This window comes from Dicentrarchus labrax, unplaced genomic scaffold (assembly GCF_905237075.1).
Source record: "Dicentrarchus labrax unplaced genomic scaffold, dlabrax2021, whole genome shotgun sequence".
NCBI lineage: Eukaryota > Metazoa > Chordata > Actinopteri > Moronidae > Dicentrarchus > Dicentrarchus labrax.
Genome location: NW_026136704.1, coordinates 10,985,828 through 11,008,844, shown reverse-complemented (window position 1 = coordinate 11,008,844; position 23,017 = coordinate 10,985,828). Strand labels below are relative to the sequence as shown.

Genomic DNA, 23,017 nt, shown 5'->3' with positions numbered 1-23,017 from the left:
TCTGTCAGAGGCAAACTGTTATCAAACCAAAGTCTTTAGGGAAGCTTTCACACGTTTGGATGCCGGCTGAGAGCTGCAGTGTTGCACCAGAGAGCTCAAGTATAATCAGAGCCAAACAGTCATAAATCAACGCTCTCTGCAGAGTCCCACGTAATCAGCTGGGGGTCTGGTGTGATGGAAACCACTGGGATGGAGTCACTAGAAATAGACAGAGGAGCTCTTTATTCAGGACAGAGACCAACAGCAGAGGAAACTAGAGCTCCAAGAGTCATTAGCATCAGAGTACAAGTACCACAGAGTATCTGCAACTTTACTGTAAATGATCCACTTCTGGAGGTCACAGCTCAGAGTGGAGAGAGTGCTGTGTAATGTGGTGTCATATTCAGAAGTCAGATCAATGCAGATCTCTTCTGAGCTGTATCCTGATACTTGATGGATGGAAAGTCATGCAGTAAACTTTCACTTTCAGTCTTATTCCATCTTACAGTAACTGGAAAGAGTCGGCCTTTGTTACCTTTGGTCACACAATGCAGTGTGAACTGTGTGAGTACATTGTACCCTGGTGAAGCTTCTCTCTGGCAGGTTGAAAGAAGCAGCTGGATGAGAGCAGGTGTATCGAAGGAGAAATATTATTAATACGTTTTAAAGAAAGTATAAAATATAACTGAACTTTCTAATGCACTGTGCAATAGTTATAAGTAATACTGAAAATCACAACAACATAGAAATGTCACTATATTGATAGTGTTTCACTATTGGAGTGAGAACAGCAGTCTTTGCTGCAGAGCTCTGTGCTCTGTTGCTGCTCTGTCTCTGTCCATGGTGCTGACTGGGAGGACAGATCAGCTCACTGGACTCCAGTTTGATGCTGGTGTTTAAAGAGAAACTTAACACCCCTGAAAATCTTGTCTTTGCTGACCTCCAGTGGCTGAACCTCTCACTGTCCTGCAGTGAACAACAGGTGGACTCCAGGACCCGGTGACATCACTGTTGGGTGTGGTTACAGGTTCAACAGAGCACACCTCTGAACACCCAACTGCACCTATCAGTGATGCTGGCTGTGGTCAGAGGTGAAACAGGCAGAGAGAATCTATAGAACACTGACGACATTAGCTGGAGGCTTTCACACTGACGTCCAAAGTTTTGCTGGAGGACAGAGACACTGTGGGCTGGACATGAATTATGAATCAAGACACTTAGAGGTCAGGAGCTTGAACTTAGTGTTGAGTATGATGTATAGTATAAGACATGAGTGGACTTACTCTGCAAAATGAATCAGGATTCTCTCTAATGAGGGAATGTAATAAGGAGGCCGTGTTTTCACCTGCAGTGGTTCTGTCTCTGATTGCAGACCTGTAAAAGCTGGAGAAACTGTCTATACACTGAAATAAACTGGTGCATTAACTTTGTTTCTTGCATCATGTGATGTTAATGTCTTCTTACAACACGGGTAAGATTTAAGTATTTTGCAAATAAATTAATAGCTAATGTGAAATCATTACCACACCATCTGCTCACATAGTCACATAGAATGACTTATTACAAACAGTTGTCTGCTGGAAGCTTTGCATATTCATGTAGTTTGTAGCGTGGAGCCATCATTGAAATACATTCTGTTTTCTTCCTGCCAACTTTTCAGTCTGTATCTGAATGATTTGTGACATGTTCATACTGTGTATATAATTCACACAGTGGGCTGTGAGTTGGTGATTACACTGTGTTAACTGGTGCGGCTCAGACTGAAGACTCGCATTATGAGTCTGTTACTGGACTTTTCAGGACCCTAAAACTGTAAATAGAACTATGGACCCCCACCCCCATGAACAATGTATGACACCATGCAGTGTGTATGTATAATTTATAGATGACTACAACATGAAACAAGATTTGACTTCTTTCTGAGAATCAACAGTCTCACTTCTCTGACAGCAAACTATATTTTTCCTCCGATTGTTTTCAATCTAACCTTTGCTTTTGTTTCTCTTGCTGCTGGCATGTTATAATGAAAACAGTATTCATCTCCTCTGTGCCTACAATACAAATGAGCAGTGTGACAGAAACAGGTGGGGAATGTAAATAAAGCCTCCAAACACAGTCCACCTGGGCCATAAGGTCTTGTGAGTGGAAGCTAAACACAGATGGAAACTAAAAGGAAACAAAACTAAGAACACAAACTACAAATATAATAGGAAATGTAGTTCTGACCAGCTTGTGACTTCTGTGTGAGGGCAACGATCCAAAAAACAAGTTAAGCTCACTTAATGTAGTGACACTACAGAAAGCAGCAGCTAGAGCAACTTTTATTAATAGTAGAATTATATCATCAGTGTATCTTCCTCAGTATCAACTGTGCAGCTTTTACTGAACACAACAGTCAAACTATTCAAACCATAGAACGTAACATCACTGAGCATTACTGAGCAGAGCTGCAATTGTGTTGGAAAGTGAAAACACAGCCATATGTTATATGAATCAGCACTGAGTCATGGACCATTATCTTCTGGATCTTATGTAACAGCCTTTAATTCAAGAACATATTGTGGTGTACAGATAACATTTAATCTGTCTCTACTTTACACATTATGATCAGGGCTGCTGTTCTCTTTGCATCCAGATAACTTCAGTGTGATCTGCTGGAGTTGAGAGCTGTCATATATATCTGCAGCAGACACATCTGCTTTCATATTAAGATGTGAGTGAATGTGATTCTTACTGAAAATGGAAAACAGTCTCATCAGTATATTACTATAAAACAAGTTTGGTGTGTAGGTGCTCTCACTGCAGCTGGAGTTAAATATAAAAACTAAAGCAACAGCTTCAGGGGCTCTGTGAGAACTGTAATGAATCTACTGTCAGGATTTCTTTGGAATAACACACCACACGTGTATGCACACAGATAACTGGCTCTCTCCAGTGAGACCAACTAGACTCTCTTCACATTGAACTCTAACAGATATTGGTACATACGGGAATGAGCAGCTCCTATAGAGACACTAGAACAACTTTTTAATGTTTAATGCATGTCAGAAGTAGAAAATGCGGGCACTGATATTTTTCACACAAAAATACAACTTTACTTAATGTGCAAATATTCTATATGAGCTTCTTCAACTTCACCTTTTATCCTCAGTTCCTTTTATGATCATTTTAAAGACAGATACTTGTTGTTTCCTGGATTAAAGCTAGGGTAGATAACATTGGAGAAACTAGCAGACAACAAGAGTTTGAAAGTATCCAACTGAACAAATCTCAGCCCGTCCCTTCAAGTGTCCCTTCAAAGCCAGTCCCCCAAACACACATGAACACGCAGTGCGGAGCACAGTGCATCGTCACACATTGTATCCAACTACCTCATGTCTCATTCATACATAGTTCTACATACTACATAGTTCAGGAAAATAACAAAAAAAAAAAAACAAAGCAAAACAGATAAGGCTACCAGATAATAGCCTGTACCTCAGTTCTCACCATCATTGTAAAACCTTGACTCTGGTTTGACCTCTTGCTTTATGCAAACCTTCTCTTCGTAGCCTTTTCTACTTCTGCATTTATTCTTACTTTGTTTATCAGTACGAACTGTTGTAGGTACAGGTGGAACATCACACAACCTGTAGCTTTAATCAACTACATTTTTACAACAAAGTCAATAAATGTACCTGCACATACTTTAAAGCAGTGACTGTTACAGTTGAAATATTGATATTTATTCTGTTGTTATTTATTTGTGATGTTTTTGTGAGTCTGTATCTTACAGAGCAGCCTGAGGATATATGTGTGAGCCATGAATCTGTCCACACTAACAGACAATAGTGTCCACCTGAGTGTGAATATTGAACAGTGAAGAATCAGAAAGTTGTGTGTTGCTTCCTCCTTCCATCCCCCTCCTCTTCACTTGTGTGTCCAGCAGTAAAGCTGCTGTGAGGCAGAAAGAGTGAAACATCGTGGTTGTGCTGCTGAATGAAATGTGTTGGATTTGTCAGTGCTTTAGAAACACAGTGAACACACACACACAGACACACACTCTCTCCCTCTGTGGGTGAGTGTCGGTAGGGGTCGCTACTGTCCGTGTGAAAGCAGCAGATGGAGCAGTGACAGAGTCTCCAGCTCTTGTGTTGATCAGCAGCGTTCAGACTGGGATTTGTTCCTCCGCTCGGCTTCATTTGCAGCGCTTTCTCTTCTGGAAATTAACCGCTGGAGACGGAGCTTCGTCGGGAAGAGCGCGGAGCTTTTGCACCTGATTAAAGGACACCATGCTTTACTTCTGGATACACACCGTGTGGATCCCCGGCGTCGCTTTCCTCTTTGGATTTCAAGGCAAGGGGTCGTTTTATTCTTTTCATTTCATGTCCTGGCGTTTTCCACTAGGAAACACCGGAGTTGAGAGGGAAATGACAGCTACCGTGGATGTTTATTGTGCTTCTGTCCGTCTGCTGCTGACTCTCGTTCTGAAGGTATGTGAAGTGACTTCCCTTCCTGAAAACAGCTGACATGGCAGAGAGACAGAGAGAGAGAGAGACAGAGAGAGAGAGACTGTTACAGTGGAGCTCTGTTTGCTCTAAATGAAGTTAGTGATGAGTGGAACTGAACTGATCTGACATCAGTCTTCATGTACAGTCGCAGTGTGTGACACAGAAGAGAGCAGCCTCAGAGGCTGAAGGTCCAGCTCACAGCTTCAGCAGAGGAGGTGTGGTGGGTGTGTGTGTGTGTGTGTGTGTGTGTGTGTGTGTGTGTGTGTGTGTTCAGGGGCAGTGTGACAGGACAAAAGCTTGTGTAAATTATCAAACAAGTAAATTCATCCCTCAGTTTTGGTTCTGAGCCTCCCTGAAATACCTTCATGTCTTCAACAACATCTCTTTTCACTGTGGCCCATGATGTCTGCATTGTAGATTGGATCAGTCAGTCTCATTGGATTGTCTTTGGTGCTGCTCTTATGCTGGCAAGGAGTGTTTGTATGAGGTGGAGAGAGTGTGTGTGATACATGTGGATGAATACATGAGGAAGAAACAATGTGTGATTTGAACAGGAGAGCTGAGATGATGGTAGTAGGATGAAGAGGAAATCCATCTACTTTTGTAATGAAATGTCAGCAGTAAGTGATGAGGCTCTCCAGACTCTAAGTACAGCAGCTCTAAAATGAATTGTGAGTGTTTGATAAAGTGATCGACTGGCTGCTCAGTTTGACTTCATGAAGGAATCAGTTTGGTTGAGAGAACACGATCAGGTCTTCAGTGTCAGTATTTAAAGCAGAAGTGTCAGACAAAGATGAAGACGTTCACGTCTCGCTAACATACCTTTAAATGACATCAGTAAGTGGAGGAAGTTTTTCCACCCCATACGAACAGCCCCTGTAGGCTTGCAAGGTGGCTGTTAAACACGTACAATGGACTCCAATGGTAACACGTTTTCAGAGCTTAAAACACCATCCAAACAAACTAATGCACATCTTCACTGGCCATTTTATTCTCAGCCATATTTCCACTAAAGTAAAACTAACACTGATGTATGTTCTGTTATATACAGTAACATCCTCCAAAGCTCCAACAGAAATGTTACCATATTTCAGTGAATTGGTGGAAGTAGCTGAGTTTATAGATGGGCAGTTTGTGTGTTGCAGGAGTGGTTTCAGATTTTATTGTTGATGTTGTATAAGTGTTGTATTTGATATGAAAGCTCGTAATTGGACTGTGCTGTGGAGCTTCCAAGATAGTTTGAGTCAGCTGATGAGCAGGAGCCCTTTTATTCGTAGAATCTCTCACATGATTCTTTCGATGACGTCCATTTTTGTGTATTGGTTGTTTTCCAGGATGGTTTTTGTTTTTGTCAGAGTGGACAGAGGGTTGATATGAAGGAGTGCTTAAGGAGGAGATCATTGTCAGTCGATGGCTCAGAGACACCAGGACCTGAACAGACCTGAATTATACGTGCTGACTGAACTCACTCGGCTTCTCTTTGTGTATTTTTTCTCAGTCAGTACAACATAACCTTCTTTTTATGCTCATCTGCTGCTAATGAAAACATAATAAATTAAGAGTCCCATCACCACCACTAATCCCTTTGCGTCATCCCCTCGTATTTTATGCCTCCCGTGTTTTCTTTTCTTTGTTTATATCTCTCCTGGCATCATTTTCCCAAAGCTTGCACATGACTGACAGTAAAATCGTTAATGTGTGTCTGAGCCATTCTTTCCTCTGAGGGGAGCGGTGCTGCCCGTCTCACTGCAGCACTTCTTTCAACTTGTCATCTGCTCACACTTCAATTGATCTGGACGTTGACCCCTGTTTGCAGCTGGCTTTTCAAAGTGCAACCAGTGAGCAGGAGAGAGATACTCAGGATAAAATGATGGAGAAAGTGAGCATTAATATACTTGGTCAGGCTGAGCAAGTACAGCCTTTGTGTATAAACATTCATTTGGTATTTGATGTGATCTTTTCTTATCGTAGGTAATCGGCTCAGCTACTAGTTTTAGTTCAACCAAACACTTATCTTGTGCTGAGCATCAGTTTCAGTCACACAGGTAGACCACTGTTCCACCTCCTCTGTCCCCCTCTAACTAGGCAGAGCTGCTAAAGTGTGAATTATAATTTATTTCCACTGCTCTGTTTGGTTTCTTATTAATTTTCTACACTAAGTCGAGCAAATAAATGAACTGACTCTGTCTTCTACTTTAATTTTATTCATCAGGCATTTTATTCATTTAAATAAACTGGTGGTCTTCTGCTTTGTTGTAGTCTGTGCACATTCTTACATGAGGCTGTTTCTCTGATTGAACTGGAAATAGTTTCAGTTTGTGATTATCAGTGAGATCAGAATGTATTTCACTGCAATGATGAGCGACTGTAGGTGATATAAAGTGTATAAAAATGTCCTCATCCTCCTCCCCCGGCTGCAGCTTTAAACAGATCATTTGCTGTAAAAGTTGTGCTTCAGTGATTCTGACATCTTTTGGTGATTCAGTCTTGGTGAGTTGGGATCCCTGACAATAGAAACACGTAAAACAAACCAGTCTTTTCTTTGGTAGCAAAGGACTTCATGGTTGATTCAGGGAAAATGCATCTGTCATTGGAGCTGTGCGCTCCTCTTCCTCTGTCTCTGTTGGTGGTATTTAGATAAACAGTTTTTCTTCTCTTTTGTAACAAGAAACAAAGTACCATCTTTGAAAGAGGAAGGTGAGCTCAGTCTTTTATTACTTATTTTTTCAGAGTTCTCATTCATAATTGAGGATAATTTGGTTATGGCTTTGTTGATCAGGCCTGTTGTGATTGTGCTGAAATCAGACTTTATTATAATTTTAATTATTCAGAAAATCTGAATCACTGAGGACATCTTCTTTAGGTGCCAAAACATTTAGTTTGGTGTTTTATTTAATCTCCTCTGCCATCTTTCTTGTGGAGTTCCTCACATGTTACTTACTACATGAGATCCTCTGGAAGATTCCTATTTGTAATCTGGACACATTTATAATTCTAATGTAAGTTGTTTCCTTTTTAACAGAAAGGGGGTTAGACTTCAGTGATGTCTCTGTTTTAGTGGTTCTGGTTGTTTTAACTCCTTACAGTGACATTTGACTGTCCTGCAACACTAATGGGATCTGAGAGTGCATATAGCCTCTGATGGATGTAATGATGTGTCTGCTCTGACTCCTGGGGCCAGATGCATACAACTCTGTGTATATTAAGGTGTAGAAATATGTGTAGACACAAAACAGGAAACATGCACACTCATTCATTCATCAAAACCTCATGTATGGGTAGGGAGGTAATGGTGGATCAAGTTGACAAAATAAAACATGTGTTATATGGCATGAACAATAGAATGAAGCAAGGTAAATGGCAGAAAGAAGTGGAGGCAGTGAAGCCTTGGACCCTGGAGGATATTAAAAAAAAGTGGTTTCATTTTAAACATTACTCGTTAAATTGAAGTTGTTTTAGTTGATTGAATGAATGGGCTACACATCTTAAACAATATGTATATACAATATAATGTGTACATGTAAATTAGACTTGTATTAAGTATAGTTCTTTACTCCCACAGTTTGATGCATTGGCATACCCACCCACAGTTTTACAATAATAGTAAGCCTTTACAAAGTAAGAACTGCACTCTGTATAATACCAGACCAATGTTAGTTTCTGGTAATGTGAAGATGTATTTTAAGCTTCAGTATTCACAAAGATCTCCATAACATTTGTGATGACCCTCTGAGCAGGTCTCTCTCTCCAAGAGCCTGATGGGTGGAGTCGGTCATCAGCAAGATTCAGTTCACCTGGTCTGTGGGTCAGCCGATCTCCCTCTCTCCCTTGGTTTCCACCCTGTTTGGTTTGGTTGAATTTAGTTTGTTTTTAGCTTCATTTCTCTTTTAGTTATGTTAAATAAACACATTTTTAGTTAAAACTCATGTGTGTACTCTTCTTCTTTGTCCAGCCTTGAACTGGGTTGTGACAAATTGGGGGCTCGTCCTAGGATCACAAATAAAAGCTGACTTACAGACAGGAAGTGAGCTGCAAATTGTTGATGCCACGCTGACACTACGCTCTCTCTCATTCCCATCTATTCTTTATGACTGTGTATGGCCACATAGCCACTGTTATTTAATAAAAAATGATTTTGCTGAGTCTGCAGGATGCTACCCCAGTCTGTTTTTGCCCCAGTCCACAGATGAGTTAGCGTGTTTCCAGAGACATAACATTACCTGACTTGGGTTGAACACAACTGACCCACCGACCTTTGACGAGTGATGCTGTCATTCATTGCTTCCAAACAGACCACCGGTACTGAACAGTTGTGGATGAATACATGTAGTTTTAAAACTTAGTTGACTCAAGCAACTGTATTTTGTTGAGGGATGGGTTCAGGATTTTACTGATACTGAATCCTGGCACCATATGTGACAACGAGACTCACCACTGAGGCATCCTCCATAGCTGCAGATATTTGGATGGATGGATTGATAGTATCATTTTACTTTACCAAGATAGAGGTATGTGAATGTTGTCCTTGTACTAAAACCCAGGGTTTTTTAACTGATTGTTGCCACTTCCTTCCAAAAACTCTGAATGGACCAGAAGACATGTGCGTGATCAACCATGATTTCAACAATAAAAGTTATCCATATTGGATCTGTCAAAGTGATAAAATATAAGAAAGAGATAATTAATAAAATATCTAGATAGGGAGCTCCCATGGCAGATAATTACTTTAGATAGTTACTTTTGTCTATAAATTTTATAAATTTGATACAGCAGAAAAACTGATTTTATTTATTGACATTACATCATCAACGCGTGTTTGTGTGCTGAAAGTGTTAGCTCTCTGTAACAGTGAACACATAAATTACTGGATGTTTATTTCTGTATTTAAGAGTCAATAAAAACCAGAGGTGAGTGTATTATAGGATTACAGGATTAAAGTTTTTTGCCCGTCTTAAGTGTTCACCCATTAAATACATCCACACATCCGGTTTCTATTAATCCTTCATTCAAACAGGTAATCCTTTTGGAGAAAACACCTCTGATACTGTGTCATGCTGCTGGATTCACATTTCAATGAATGTCTCAGAATGAAGATTCTGTCAGTGGATTCAAATGTTTACAAAAGAGACCAGAGGACTGAAGCCAACAGTATATTTCTGTTGAGCTGTTATTCAATATGTGGCACTGTAATAACTAGAGGTCTGTTCATTTAATGACGTCCAGCAGCTGATGAAGAAGGAATCCACATAAATGAGTCACATGATTGTGAACAAGGCTGTGTGAAAATGGCTGCAAATTCAGCCGGAGCCTGCACTCAGTGTTCACACCAAATTGTTGCAATTGCTCCTTTTTGCTTCTTCAAACACGCCAGATTGGATTTAGTTTGAAGGAAAGGAGAGGCAGGATATATGTTGAAAGGTGTGAATGAAGTTGAAGGTGAATGATACTTATGTTACAGAACCAATATGTCAACAGGGGAAATGTTTTAATGAATTGTTCCTTCAAATGAGCAACTTATTCTCTTCAACTGTTGGAATTTAAAGTGGATGAGTGGCGATTCCCTCTGCCGAAGAGTTTAACTTTAAAATGTAACTGTGGACATAATTACTGACAGCAAGACAACAACAGGAAAAACCAATGTGAGAAAGGAAGGGTTTGTTCTTTCTTGCAGTCAGACACAACCTCAGTGGGACGTCTGTGAAAGGAGAGACTGATTTGATGCTAAATACAGTAGAGAGGATGTTCTGTACACTTATGTGGCAATGGATGTGGGACAGTGATGGCCAAGTTGGAAAATGAGAAAAGTTGAACAGTGCAGATTTTGTTTTAATTTCTGTGTGTTACTCTGAGAGCTTCCATCTCTTTTAAATGATGTAATTGAAATCAGAAACTGTAAATGTGAAATTTCCAGGATGATCCACTTCCATTTGCCTCTTTTCTGACAGGACATCAGTCTTTTTTCAGTCCCATTGTGTAGAAATCCATGTGTTTGGATGTCAATTTAACATGTAAACAATGTTTATGGATGTATTCACTGTAGTAAGGACATACAGTATTAACATCATTAATAGAGACTGATGAGAAGGATGGTTGTGTGTTTACTCATTCAGTCTGTTTACATTTGGATCTCGATGAGCTCTCAGGCTGAAGTCAGTGGATAAGGAGAGCTTTGTTACAATCTGTGTGTGGGAGTGAAAGTGTGTGTAGAGGCCTGTGTTTGATGGTTTTACTATCACTTTACACTCTTGTTAATAAATTACACACCAGGTTTAGGTTTGTCGACATTTGTGTGCAGGTACTGTGTGTGTATGTGTGTGTGTGTGTTGTGTCTTAAGGCCCGGACACACCAACCTGATTGTCGGACGCAGTCGGACAGTCGGGCGAGGTCGGTGACTCGAGTCGGTTTGGTGTGTCCCGTGCCGTCGTCAGTCGGCGTCGGCATTCATTTTGGCCGATTCAACATGTAGAATCGGCCAGTGGCCGTCGGCCTCAATGACCAGTATCTTGTTATCATTAGCCATTGTATTTTCCGTTCAGCGAGTAATGACAATAATGATCCTTCTTAACTACTATCAACACTCTCTGATGAAAACAATGACTGACGACAGCGTGCTCTGTGTTTACTAGGTCTAGAGTGATCCGTATTTTTTTCCGGCAACACAGATTTGCGCCGCCTGCTGTTATGGGGGCATATTCGCCTCACGCACACGCAGACGTACCTCCAGTCGGCGTCGGTTTGGTGTGTTCGGAGGTGGTTTTTTGACCGACATGAGGAGCGGGACCGACTGATCAGTCCGACTGCTTTTGCCGACGGTTGGCCGTCGGGTTGGTGTGTCCTGGCCTTTAGACTTCATTATTTGACCCTTTACAAAGCTTCAGTGAAAGCTTGTTCTATGTGGTGGTGTTTTGTTGTATTGATGGCAGCCAGCGAGCTGAAGTGGAGACCACCGAAGACAAACACAGACAAGACTCTAATGATTACTGAGCAGTTGATTTAACCTACAGCACTGCTTCTGTATCAAGCACCCAGCCCCTTAGAGGTGAATGCTCACCTTCAAACAATTACAACTTTATTGACTGATTAACAGTGAAGTGTTCTTTATGTCAGGCTGCCACAGGACAGTCCTGACAGATGTCCAGATGTTGCACCTGAAGGAACATACAGTATATTTCATTGGTAGTTGCTGATTTGTTCTTGAACATAACAGAGAAGAGACGTAAGCAACCAGTCCAGAAGACAATGAGCCCTGCAGACTCTGGCTGAGACAAAGACGTCGTTCCCCTCTCCCTCTGTGGGCAGAGACAGCATCCCATGAGGCTGTTCACCTCAGCTGAGCTGCTCTGTCAATCTCATGTAAAGATGTTTAAAATCCGAGCTTCACAGTCTGGTACAAACCAAATGAATCACATAATAAACCTGATGTTGTGTTCCGAGGCTGTGATGAAGATCAGAGAACAACTGCTCACCAAGCCCACACACAGTTTAGAGCGAATTAGTCAGAGAGAATGAGTGAACTGACAGCAAAAACTTCACATGATCTACTGTCCCTGGGAGACACCATGTATTTGTTATTTCTTTAGTTTGTGGTGCAGGGAGTGTAGAATAGCAGGTCAGGATTGGTTAAAGAGCTTCAGACTCAAAGTGAGTGATGAAAAAGACATTTAAGGTGTCAGGTGTGGAGCTGTACACACTGTTCCTAATGGACAGGATTTATAAGCCTAATGCAGTCCACTGGACCTCTCCAATGGTTTTTAGATAGTTTCACTGCACTGTACATAATACTGAACAGGATCTGCTCATTGTAAATATAACAACAAGGTTGGGTCTCATGTTGGTGCACAATTCCAAAGATTCCATGGGTAGTATTATAAATAAACACATGTATGTAAACACAGAAGAACAAAAAGGCTGAGCTTTCCCTGTTTAATATCCCATATGTTCTTGAAGCAGATGTATGAACTAGGTTAGACAGCAGACAGACACTATGTTGTCTTGTCTCTCATTTCCTCCTGAAAACCAGCAGCTGAAATGCAACAGAGGAGCCTGAAGGCATCAACACGCCTGTGTAACCACACAGCCTCAGGGAGGATTTTCTGGGAATGACCTCTTCTTCATACACCTGTGTAGCTGTGTTGGGTCGGTTTTAGAGGATTTTTGCTGCCTTTAAAATCCACACATTCTCCAACCATTCCATTTGAGTCTGTCAGCTCTATAATTTATTCTGCCATGAATAATTACTGCTTTTTTTCCCTTCAAGGGCCGTGGTTTGTAATTTGGATGTGTCCATCGTGATTATCAGTGTGCATTTGCATGACGTCTGCAGAAGTTATAGCTGCTTAGCTGCTATTGACAGTATTTATGAATGTATTTGGAAATAATTACCACAGTTGGAGATTACTGCATTCATCCCATTTTGGTCATTTAATCTCACATCAGTTTCATCACATTTCTAGTCAACTGGTAAATCAGCTCCATGTTGTCTGAACGGTAAATAAATGAGAGTGGTGCTTCTGACTTTGCTGCAGTTTTCATGATATTGTATACAGTGTACTTATATATTGTGAGTTGTATTATATATTTTGTAATGTGATGTCTTTTATGAAATGTCTTGTGGTGAAACCAAAGACAATTTCCCACATTGTGGACGATAACATTTTTGTATTTATATTGATTCTCTCTCTACCTGTAGCTTAACACTTTTGGAGGTGAACAGTTGAGTGACTCTGATTCCTGCCAGGTTGAAGTCGCAGTCACCACAGGAGCCGGCTAATCACTGTGTGGACTCACTGTTACTGATGTTTGCACTTATGTTTTCTACAGAATGATGTTGACCTAGCCCTGGTGCGTTTATGGATAATTCCTGTTTTTCCTGGATTTAGTGGAATGTTTTTTCCTTGGAGGTAACAACTATTTATTTACATCGCCATGGAGATTCTTCCTTTGTCCTCAGTGATGGCACAATGTCATTATCAGTGTCACTGATTAGGTGCTTTATCACAAGTTAATTTTGCTTCAGCACTAAGGTCAGTAATGTGTGTGATTTGACAGGGTGAGGTGAAGAAATGTGATGATCTCAATTTATCCAAACTACATCTTACTTTCATCATTCTGTCCTAACTCATTAGCAGTGTTCAGGATTATTAAAAAATGCATTAAACACCTTTCATACCTGCTCCTGTCTTCCCTCTAATGAGTCACAGCTGGAGTTTAAGATGATGTCCTAAAATAGTGTTAGTGGAACATTGACAGATTGTTGGCAATAGGAGGCCAGTACTGTTATTTGACATATTCTTCGAACACGATGCTGTCAGTAAAGATACTGTAGTCTGTCATAAACCCTGTTAACAGTCTGACTGGTAGATCCACAATAACTAAGAGGGGAATAAAATCCTGTGTGGGCAGCTCATGTTGATCTCATTCAGTTTACTTGCCTCCTCTTTCCCTCCCGTGCTCTCTGCACATCTCATATATATATATATATATATATATATATATATATATATATATATACACATAAGGATTTGATGTGGAGACACCGAGGCAGTTGACAGTCATAAGTTGTTATCAAGTGAAATGCACCCATGAATCCAGCAGGGAAGTGGTACGACTGGCTGATTTTGCCTCAATGGTCTCAATCGTTGAGGAAGATTTTTGTGTCATTGTCCTCTCAGAGGAGTCCTTGTGAACAATGTGAACACCACATGAGATGACAAACATCTCTCACGGTCTTTGTAGCAGTAAATTATGTTGTTTAATGTTGTTCAGTGAATGATACAGTCAATTCAAACAGAGTGACACATGAAGTATGTGTTAACATTAAAAGTGTTATAGCTGACAAACAAATGACATTAGGTGGATCTTTATGTGAAATGTTATTATATTCTCCTCTTTTCTCTTCTTCTGTCTTTCAGGTAAGAGTGGCCAGTTTGACCTTGTGTGTGTGTGTGTGTGTGTGTGTGTGTGTGCGCGGTGATGAGGACACCAACTGCTGACCTTTACTCTGGACTTCAAAGGAGACAGTAAGACTCTACATTCAGAATATGCGTCAGTATCAAAGCCTTGTTGAAGACTGTTTTGTGTGTTGAGTCAGATCACTGAGAACTGACCTCCATCATTTATATCCACAGTCCAGAGCTGAGTGAGAGCAATGTGTTATATGCAGCCCTATAATCTCTCCGTTGTTGTCAGAGTGTTTGAATTGCTGTGTGCTGGAGTGACATAATACATGCTATGTTAAGAGGTAGAAGTTGGCACCTTGCCTCAGTTTAAGTTCCTGAATGTGTCAAAATGATACAATCCTAATTCATGCTCTCCACTCTTCAGCCAAACACTTCTGCTTTATATTTCTGACACAACTTTCCTGAGGTGATCACACACCATGGAGAGACAAAGGTGGAGGCCTGAGGTTCAGAGATTATCTCTCTCTATATCTCTCTCTCTCTCTCGCTGCATTTTCTGTTCCACCATCACAGCTACCTCCTAATGCAGCTCACTGAGAGAAAGGCTTTACAATTAGAGTTGGGGTCTGTTGATTGCTCTCTAATTAGACAGTGGTGGGAGGCTGCTGTACAGTGATGGTAATGGTCTTTTCTCTGTATTTGATGGCAGAAACCTGGTTGGGGGCAGAACTGCTGTCTGTTCAGTCTGGGATGAGATTGTTGTTGATTACTGATGTGGTGTTTTGTTTGTGTCTGCAGCCCTTTACTGCTCAAAGCACTGACTCTCAGTGACTCAACAGTGAGGAAGAGCGAGTCTGGCCTGGCAGAGGTGTATAAAGTACTTGAAGAAAATAGCATAAATAAGTAAAAGTACAAATACCATAACTGAAAATGACTTTGGTAAAAGTTAAAGTCACCCATAAGAAAATCATTTGAGTGAAAGTCTTAAAGTAGCTCACATTAAATGCACTTAAGTATCAAAAGTATCTTGTGAAAAAATATACTCAAGTATCAAAAGTTCTAGTACAAGTAAAGTATTTTTATAGTATGCATAAAAAGAAGCAAAACAACCAAAAATGGTTCTCCCCTTGTGTTTCTTAAGGTTGGATGGAGAGTTCTTAAACGCCTTTGTCTCGTGGCACTTTGGTAGGCACAAGAGGCACGTCATTCTGTATGTTTTAGGATTTTCCCCCATCCCAAGGTAGCCAAACATTGTTGCCAGGTATGACCACGGCGGGTGACTGTCGTCTTCTACCGAAGGAGATGCTGTCAGTGTGGTAACGTCTTCCTTGTCTTCCTCATCAACGTTAACTGCGGAGGTAGCCATGTTGATCTCCGCCGCCCAGCGCATCCCGCCCTTACCTATAATCTTCGCAAAAGTACCGTACGTTGTTCTTCTCATCCTCTCGGACACGCCCATTCCAGATAATCCTTTGATGATTAATTATATTTCTATTTTAATTTGTAACGAGTAACAAGGTGGCAAACATCAAAGTAACAGAATAAAAGTATATTTTTTAACTTTTAAATGAAAAGTCTTGATTAAAAGAAAAAACTCAAGGAAAGTACAGATCCTCAAAAAAACTACTTCAGTAGTGTAACAAAGTACATCTACTTCACTACTATACACCTCTGTGGCCTGGTTTAGTGTCTTTTTGCTCTGTCTGTAGGGACTGATGGTCATATGGACAGACATCTTGATGCTGTTAGTGGTTGCGGGGGAACAGCCAGTTCCTACATGTGCTACAGTAACTGACATGCTGCTCCTTTAGTGACAGAACCATCATCTGGTTTTCCTCATCAGTATACTTTCTGTCCTCTTATTGTCAGTTTTAATGTTCTTGAATTCATTATCTGTTTGTTAACCTAGACCCAATGTGTGTGTGTGTGTGTGTGTCAGAGCATATGAGCGGAGCGGAGCGGGGAGCGGAAGGATTTTGTGTTGAGCGAGGAGCGGCAATTTTTTTAAAAGGTGGATCGGAGCCTTATCTCTCGCTCCAATTTCGCTCCGGTCGCTCATGCCCCACCCAGAATGCATCTTTGCACCTGCGCGCACACCCACACTATTTTCTTTCAAAACTATGGAGTTTAATGTGTACTTCAGAAAAGAAACTGAGAAGTCGTTCAAGTGTACTATTCCTGTAAAAGTAACAGATGGGGATATTGTGGAACAAGAAAAAGAATGCGGCGACATTGTTGCAGTCGGTAAAGAGTCGTTTTGGAATCTAAAAAGACACATTTCTCGGAAACATGGCAGTCTACTACAGGAACTCACTATTTTTATTGGCTTAAAAACAAAACATTACCCTTATGTCTTAGTTGAGTTGGGTTGTGGTATTTTTTAAATGAAATGAAAATACGTAGCCTGGGGAAAAACGGCCAAGCTCATGTTTTATTTGTGAATAGAAGATTGCACGTGAGGGTTGTACGATGCAGGGTTTTTTTTTGAGCGGAGTGGTGAGCGAGTGTAGCGGGATAAAACTTTATGATGGAGTGGAGGGGAGGAGAGCAGAGAACCAGGTGGAGCTGACAAGCGGCGCAAATTGACAGGTCTGTGAGCGAGGAGTGGAAATTTTCATCCGGTCCGCTCCGCTCACATGCTCTGGTGTGTGTGTGTGTGTGTGTGTGTGTGTGTTTGTGTGTATTTGTGGAGTGTGTTGGCAGTGACAGATGTAACACGTTCTCAAGTGCAGCCCAGCAGTGGCTCACACTGATCTAGTTTAAACAGGAAGCACTTGCATCTGTCCAAGTCTAGTTGCCATGACAGTTTCATCTCTAAAGTATCGCGTTAGCTAAAGACACAGTGAGTTCTGAGCAGCTGGACACCAAGAGGATGGAACCACTTAACACTGGACACTTCAATGTTTGACTGTTACTCTCACATTTTATCTTCTGAGGGGAAAGTGTTAACAAAAGACAACATTGAAGTCATGGACCAACTTTAACTTATCTGGAGCCATATTGATTTTGCTATTGGACAACTAAACATGTTATTAGACCAGTGAACCATCTGCTCTCTAATAACTAAACCTGTATGTTAAGCCGACTGATTAATACAGTCACATATTCTCCACAGAGCAATTGTATTTCAGTATTTCAGTAATTTAACTTCATTTAATAACAAGATATTTTGCTTCCTTGATTTTTAAGCTTTGTATTTCCACTATCAGACATGGCTGAACTCATAATATTATGTTACTTGTCATATTGTTTCACTTATGTTACATTTTTTCTACTCTAGGCTGTCATCTCGTCCAATAACTTGTTCCATTAGAACTGTAGCTTTTCTTGTTTAATGCCACTCAGTCCTGCTGCAGCCATGTGAACTGCTTTATAATCAAATATCTGATGTTTTAACTGCTACTTTATTCTAGCACTAAAACCCTCTAACACTAACAGAAAACCTTGTTGAAGATGAGAATAGATGATTACTTGACCCCTTTTTGCATCAATGCTCCCATCAAACAGGGACTGTGTTTCTGAAGAGGAGCAACGTAACACTCTCTCCCTGTCATTGTAGGATCAGATCAGTGCTGTGGCTGGACTTTTTGTGGCTTTTCAACCATTAAATAAAACTAATTAAAGGTAAATGAAGGCTTGGGAACATGCTGTGTTACACTATTAGAATGCCAGATCTCATCAACATAAAGACAACATCATGATTACAATATTAGTTTACTCAGATGTTCATCAGCAGACACTTGCAGTCCATTCATGCCACGACTGATGTTGTTGCTTTATTCTGTAGCTTCTGGATTTGATTTCTATTAACAGTCCTCCTCAAATTCTTCTTCATCAGTGATTATACTTGTGGTGTCATTCCTTGCTGTGTGCATTATGTCACATCTCTTATATACTTCTTGGATTCATTTAGAAAGCAAGGCATCATCAGTCAAATACATTGTGTCACCTTGTGTTGCTATAAATGGTTCCAGTCTCCTCTGACACATTTCTCTGACTGGGATTTATTTATTTTCTTCACACAAGGTGAACAGTTATTTATAACAAACAATTGAACACTTTACTGAACAACTAATAGTTCTTTCTGGATGTTGAACAATTGAATGACCAACAGAGATGATGCATTAATTAGACATTGTTTTCGACTGATAACATAATGAATGTGGCTGTGACTGTGGTTTAGTTGCTCTGGTCAACGGTTAGTGGTACTTCAGGTAGAGCTCAGTAGATTGATGTAGTCTCTTCTTAGACAGGTCTTTATACGAGCTGTCAGTCCACAACCTGACTTTGATCTGTCCATTTCTGCATCCTCCACACTCCTTCATCCACGAGGGGATTCAACTGTCTAACACATATGAGTGACAGTTAGAAAATATACTGTAATAATAATATTAGCAGTCAGATCACAGCCTGACACTCACCTGTACCGGCAGTAGCTTCAGGGACTGGAGGTGCTTGCTTTTTCTCCCTACCATCACAACGCGCTGCTAAACTGTTGCAAGGAGGATGCTAGCGAGGGGTCATGTGATCACGTCATGTGATCACGTAGGCCCACGAGTCGTGTGACTGAATTCTACCATGCTGTAGAGAGCATTGCTGCACCGTGTATTAAATGGATGTGAGGAGTTTCCACATGCGTTTAAATATTTTTGGCGAAGTAATTTAAATACTCGATAATGGAAATTTGCACATCGCCAAAACAACAATGACGATATTATCACAAATGATATATATCGCCCACCCCTACTTGGAAATCACAACAGAAAGTCAGTATTGACTAAATGGGAAGATGAGTCAAGATTTAAGGGCCTCACTGCTGTTAATGTATTAACAAAATGTAACAGAAACTGTATTTTAAGGCATACAGGGTTCATCAGAGATCCATCCACCCTGAACTGGCTGCAGCTTTATTAACATATCAAAATAGTGTGGGACTATGCACAGCAAACATGGAGGACATAAAATATATAATCTGGTGATTAATATGAATGTGAGTGACTATTGCTTCTACATATTTATGATTTGTGATGCAGCTCGTAGCTGTACTCTGTGCTGTCAGAGAGCTCAGATCCCAGACAAACAAAAGGCCAAATTCACTGTGAAAGGAGCCTTTTGTTAGTTTGTAAGTTTCCTCAGAAAGGTTCCTGATCATTATAAGAGCACTACTTGGTTTTTTCAAGGTCAAAACATAGAAAATTGCTTCTTCTACTCTGTGTATCTTGACAGCTCTTTGACCCTTTGGTTGTATGGAGAATAGCTGAGAGGGCCATTAGGTCTCGAGTTATTTGTTCCTTTTGTCTAACTCATTGAATGATTATTTCTGCTTTTAATGAAATAAACCCAGTGTCTCTCTTGAAAATGAAGTCAGCAAAGTTGAGATTGGTGTTAGTTGAAGAGGACTGTTGGGGTTTTACAGTAGGTAGAGTATACAGTAATCAATAACCTGACAGTTGGTGAGATCTATTTATTGTCACCTGAAAGCTGACATACTATACAGTAGGTTGACATGTTCTAGGGAGGTGTAGGAGGTAAAGGAGTGGCATTTGTGGCACAGCAGCACACAGTTTCTTTATTCTGTCACATACAAGAGGAACTGATGCAAAAATACATGAACTCACAGTATTTTAACAACTTGTAACAAACACGTTGCCATATAGAGCTTATTTCTTGAGTAGTGCCTACAACAGCAAGAAGCAGATCTTGTCTGGAAAGTGTGTCTTCTGTAACCTGGTTGGTGTGACATTTCTGCCCTGCTCATAACTGAGACCCTTCCAGCAATCAGAGATTAATGAACACATTAGCTGCTTTTATTTTGACACTATCCGCACTCACCCACTCTGACATTTCAGATGTCAGTAAAGCCTGAACTGCTCTGATAATTCACACAAGAGTCTCACCTGGTAATAAAGGCTAAGGACAAGCAGGGAATATAATGAAAACATAATAGACCTGGGGAATAGAGAATAGAATAAACAGACTGATGGACTGAATCAGGAAGTGCAAACTCCGGTCTCTGTACTACTGCCACAACAAACTCAGGCAATGCTTTACACTGTCCATATTTAGTGTTAGTGTTATGGTGGGCATTAGAGTGCATGTAGTCTCAGAGGAAGGCTTGTTCAACAGAGGTTTGGGATGATGTGTTCAGTGTCGCTGTCCAAGGTGCTGAATATTCTCACTGACTTAAATAGCAAAAAAACTGTGAAAATTACATGAAATAGAAGGAGAAAAAAATACATTCAATACAAAACTGCACAAATACACTTCATGCACCTGAGTTACAAATGCTTATATTTATATAAAAACATCACCACAAACTGTCAATAGTTTAACAGATCATGTAAATAAATGGTTCTGCATGGCTTCACAATCACAGAAGGTGGTAGCTGATGATAATAATAGATAATAAATAATCATGGATTCAGAAAGTAAGGGTGAATAATAATTCAACACCAAGAAAAAAAGACTTGACTGAAAGATTTCCAGTTTATCTCCACAAATCTCTGAGAGCAGAGCTGAGGTCTCAGGCAGCTTCCCATTGGGCTGAAAAGTGTTTCCCACTGAAATTGTTTTAAAGCCAGAATGTTCCTGACTCCAGGACAGTTTTCAGTCTGAGGATGTAACTTTGAGTTGAAATAGGAAACAACAAAAGGAGGAGTAGACAGATAATAGGACCTTGAGAGGAGAAGCAAGAGGGGGAGAAAGACAGAGAGGTATTCTAGGTATTAATTATAGTGCACTATATTTGGACTTACAGATGCAGTGATAGTGACACTGATCCTGGTGTCAGACTTGTCTGTCTAATGTGGAAAATTGATTCCCTCTCAAATATATTTGTCTAATGAAATCCAAATATTATTGAAATTGTAATATGGCCAAATGCAATATGCAATTCACAAGAGCTCTAATTTTTTTGATAAAGGTGAAATGAGTGACAAAACAGCCTTATAATGAAGTTATGTAGTGCTGCAGAGCTGCCCTGATCTATCTATCTATTTAAGAAAACATTCAATTAAAAATACAATGTATTTGTTGACTCTTTTTGGAAACTTTGAATGGAGGAAAGTGTGCTCAGTGTTTATTGAATACTATCTCTCTCTCTCTCTCTCTCTCTCTCTCTCTCTCTCTCTCTCTTTCTCTCCCTGCAGCGATAGATAGATGCATCAGGGCTTCATTACTTTGTTCAGTCTTGCTGAAGTTTCGTCTCATTTGTCACATCCATTATGCTTCCTTCAGATTGTCCTTTAGAAATAAACTTTGGTTACTGTAAAATAAACTGTTCTAAACCACTTTGTAGTGCAACAGAAAAAGAATTACAGGATAATTCAAAGACTTGAAGCTGGTGTGGGGGATCTTTCACAAGTTTATTCCCAGTAGCTGATGTTAAAATGTGATTTTTAATGAGATTTTGAGCTGAAAGGGAAGGTTAAAGCTACCTTTGTGGGCCACCTTGTGTTGTTACATTGTGAGGTGTGTTCGGCAGAAAAACAGCAGCACTAAAGGCTTTCTATGAGTGATGTGTTTTAACACACCTGATCTCAAAAAATAGCAATGGTTGTCTCGTCCACTACTCAGGGTGAACTGGTCTAGTATGTATTTGGATGGAAGGACACCAAACATTGGAGGCAATTTATCTTGAACAAACACAATACACAAGGCTGATTAATAAGAGAAATGCCTTTTAATTCATTTTTGAACAATATAACAAAGCTGCTCAAAGTGTAAAATAAGTGACAAAGAAAAAGAAATAGGAAAGCAATTGTTTGTCCCTCACTGCTACCAGTAGTGCAGTAAGTCTGATGCCAGCCGTAAGCCTTTATATGGACCAATCAAAATGTTGCATGTGGTTCTTAAGTCCTTTAAGTCTGCAGATTAGGTGTTAATTAACAGGACAAATGAAGTGTGGTGGAAATATTAGAAGGATCCTCCTCCAGGTTATCAACAGCTCGACTACACCCACCCACACACACACACACACACACACAAACACACACACAGACAGACAGACAGACACACACACAGTTTTCTCTGCAAATTTAACTTTTTTGATAAATACTTGAATATTATGTTAAATAACACACAAAAATTGGTATATCTTTTTCATTTTCAGGATGTTAGTTCCTCTTTACTCGATCATTTCAATAACTAAATGTTCAGTTTTGAGCAGGAACAGACTGCATGGTGACAGCTGGACAGACAGTTGGTTGTTGAGAAGGACGAGTGCACAGGGAGTACAGGTCTGGCAAGCAGAGCCGTGCTCTCACAAGAGTTCCCCATACCATGAGTACAGACTGATTTATGAAGGGGTACCTCTGGAGCCAACTGACAGGGGGGCTCATTATCCAAACATGGCTGATAAGTTTGTCTGAACAAATGATGATAAGAGAGAAATGTAGAACATGAAGCTGTAGAAGAGTCCTGTGCACAGGAATACAGATGTGTGTGAGGTTTATTTAGTGACAGTGTTGTGGTGGTTATGTAAGATGTAATCAGGGCACACACATTGGATCTTTAATGACAGAATGCAGCATTTCCCTCAGATTTCACTTGTAGAAGTCTGTAGGGAGTGAGTCAACTGATAGGAAAGGTCTTCATACAGACAACAAGCTGTTGTGGATGACAGATGTTTTTTCACCTAGTAGTCTGTA

At 40.3% G+C, this 23,017-nt stretch overlaps 1 protein-coding gene across 3 annotated transcripts in view; it reads left to right on the top strand.

Annotated features, from left to right (window-relative positions):
- lsamp (limbic system associated membrane protein) overlaps positions 1–23,017 on the top strand; it is a 1,177,706-nt gene that overhangs the window by 348,461 nt on the left and 806,228 nt on the right. The window contains exon 1 of one of the 3 annotated variants that reach the window (XM_051396813.1): positions 4,115–4,314. The exons of the other annotated variants lie outside the window; for them this stretch is intronic. Within the exon in view, the coding sequence (XP_051252773.1) occupies positions 4,251–4,314 (64 nt within the window). The 5' untranslated portion in view covers positions 4,115–4,250. Of the gene's footprint in view, positions 1–4,114; positions 4,315–23,017 lie in introns of those variants that run through there. 3 annotated transcript variants of the gene reach the window in all.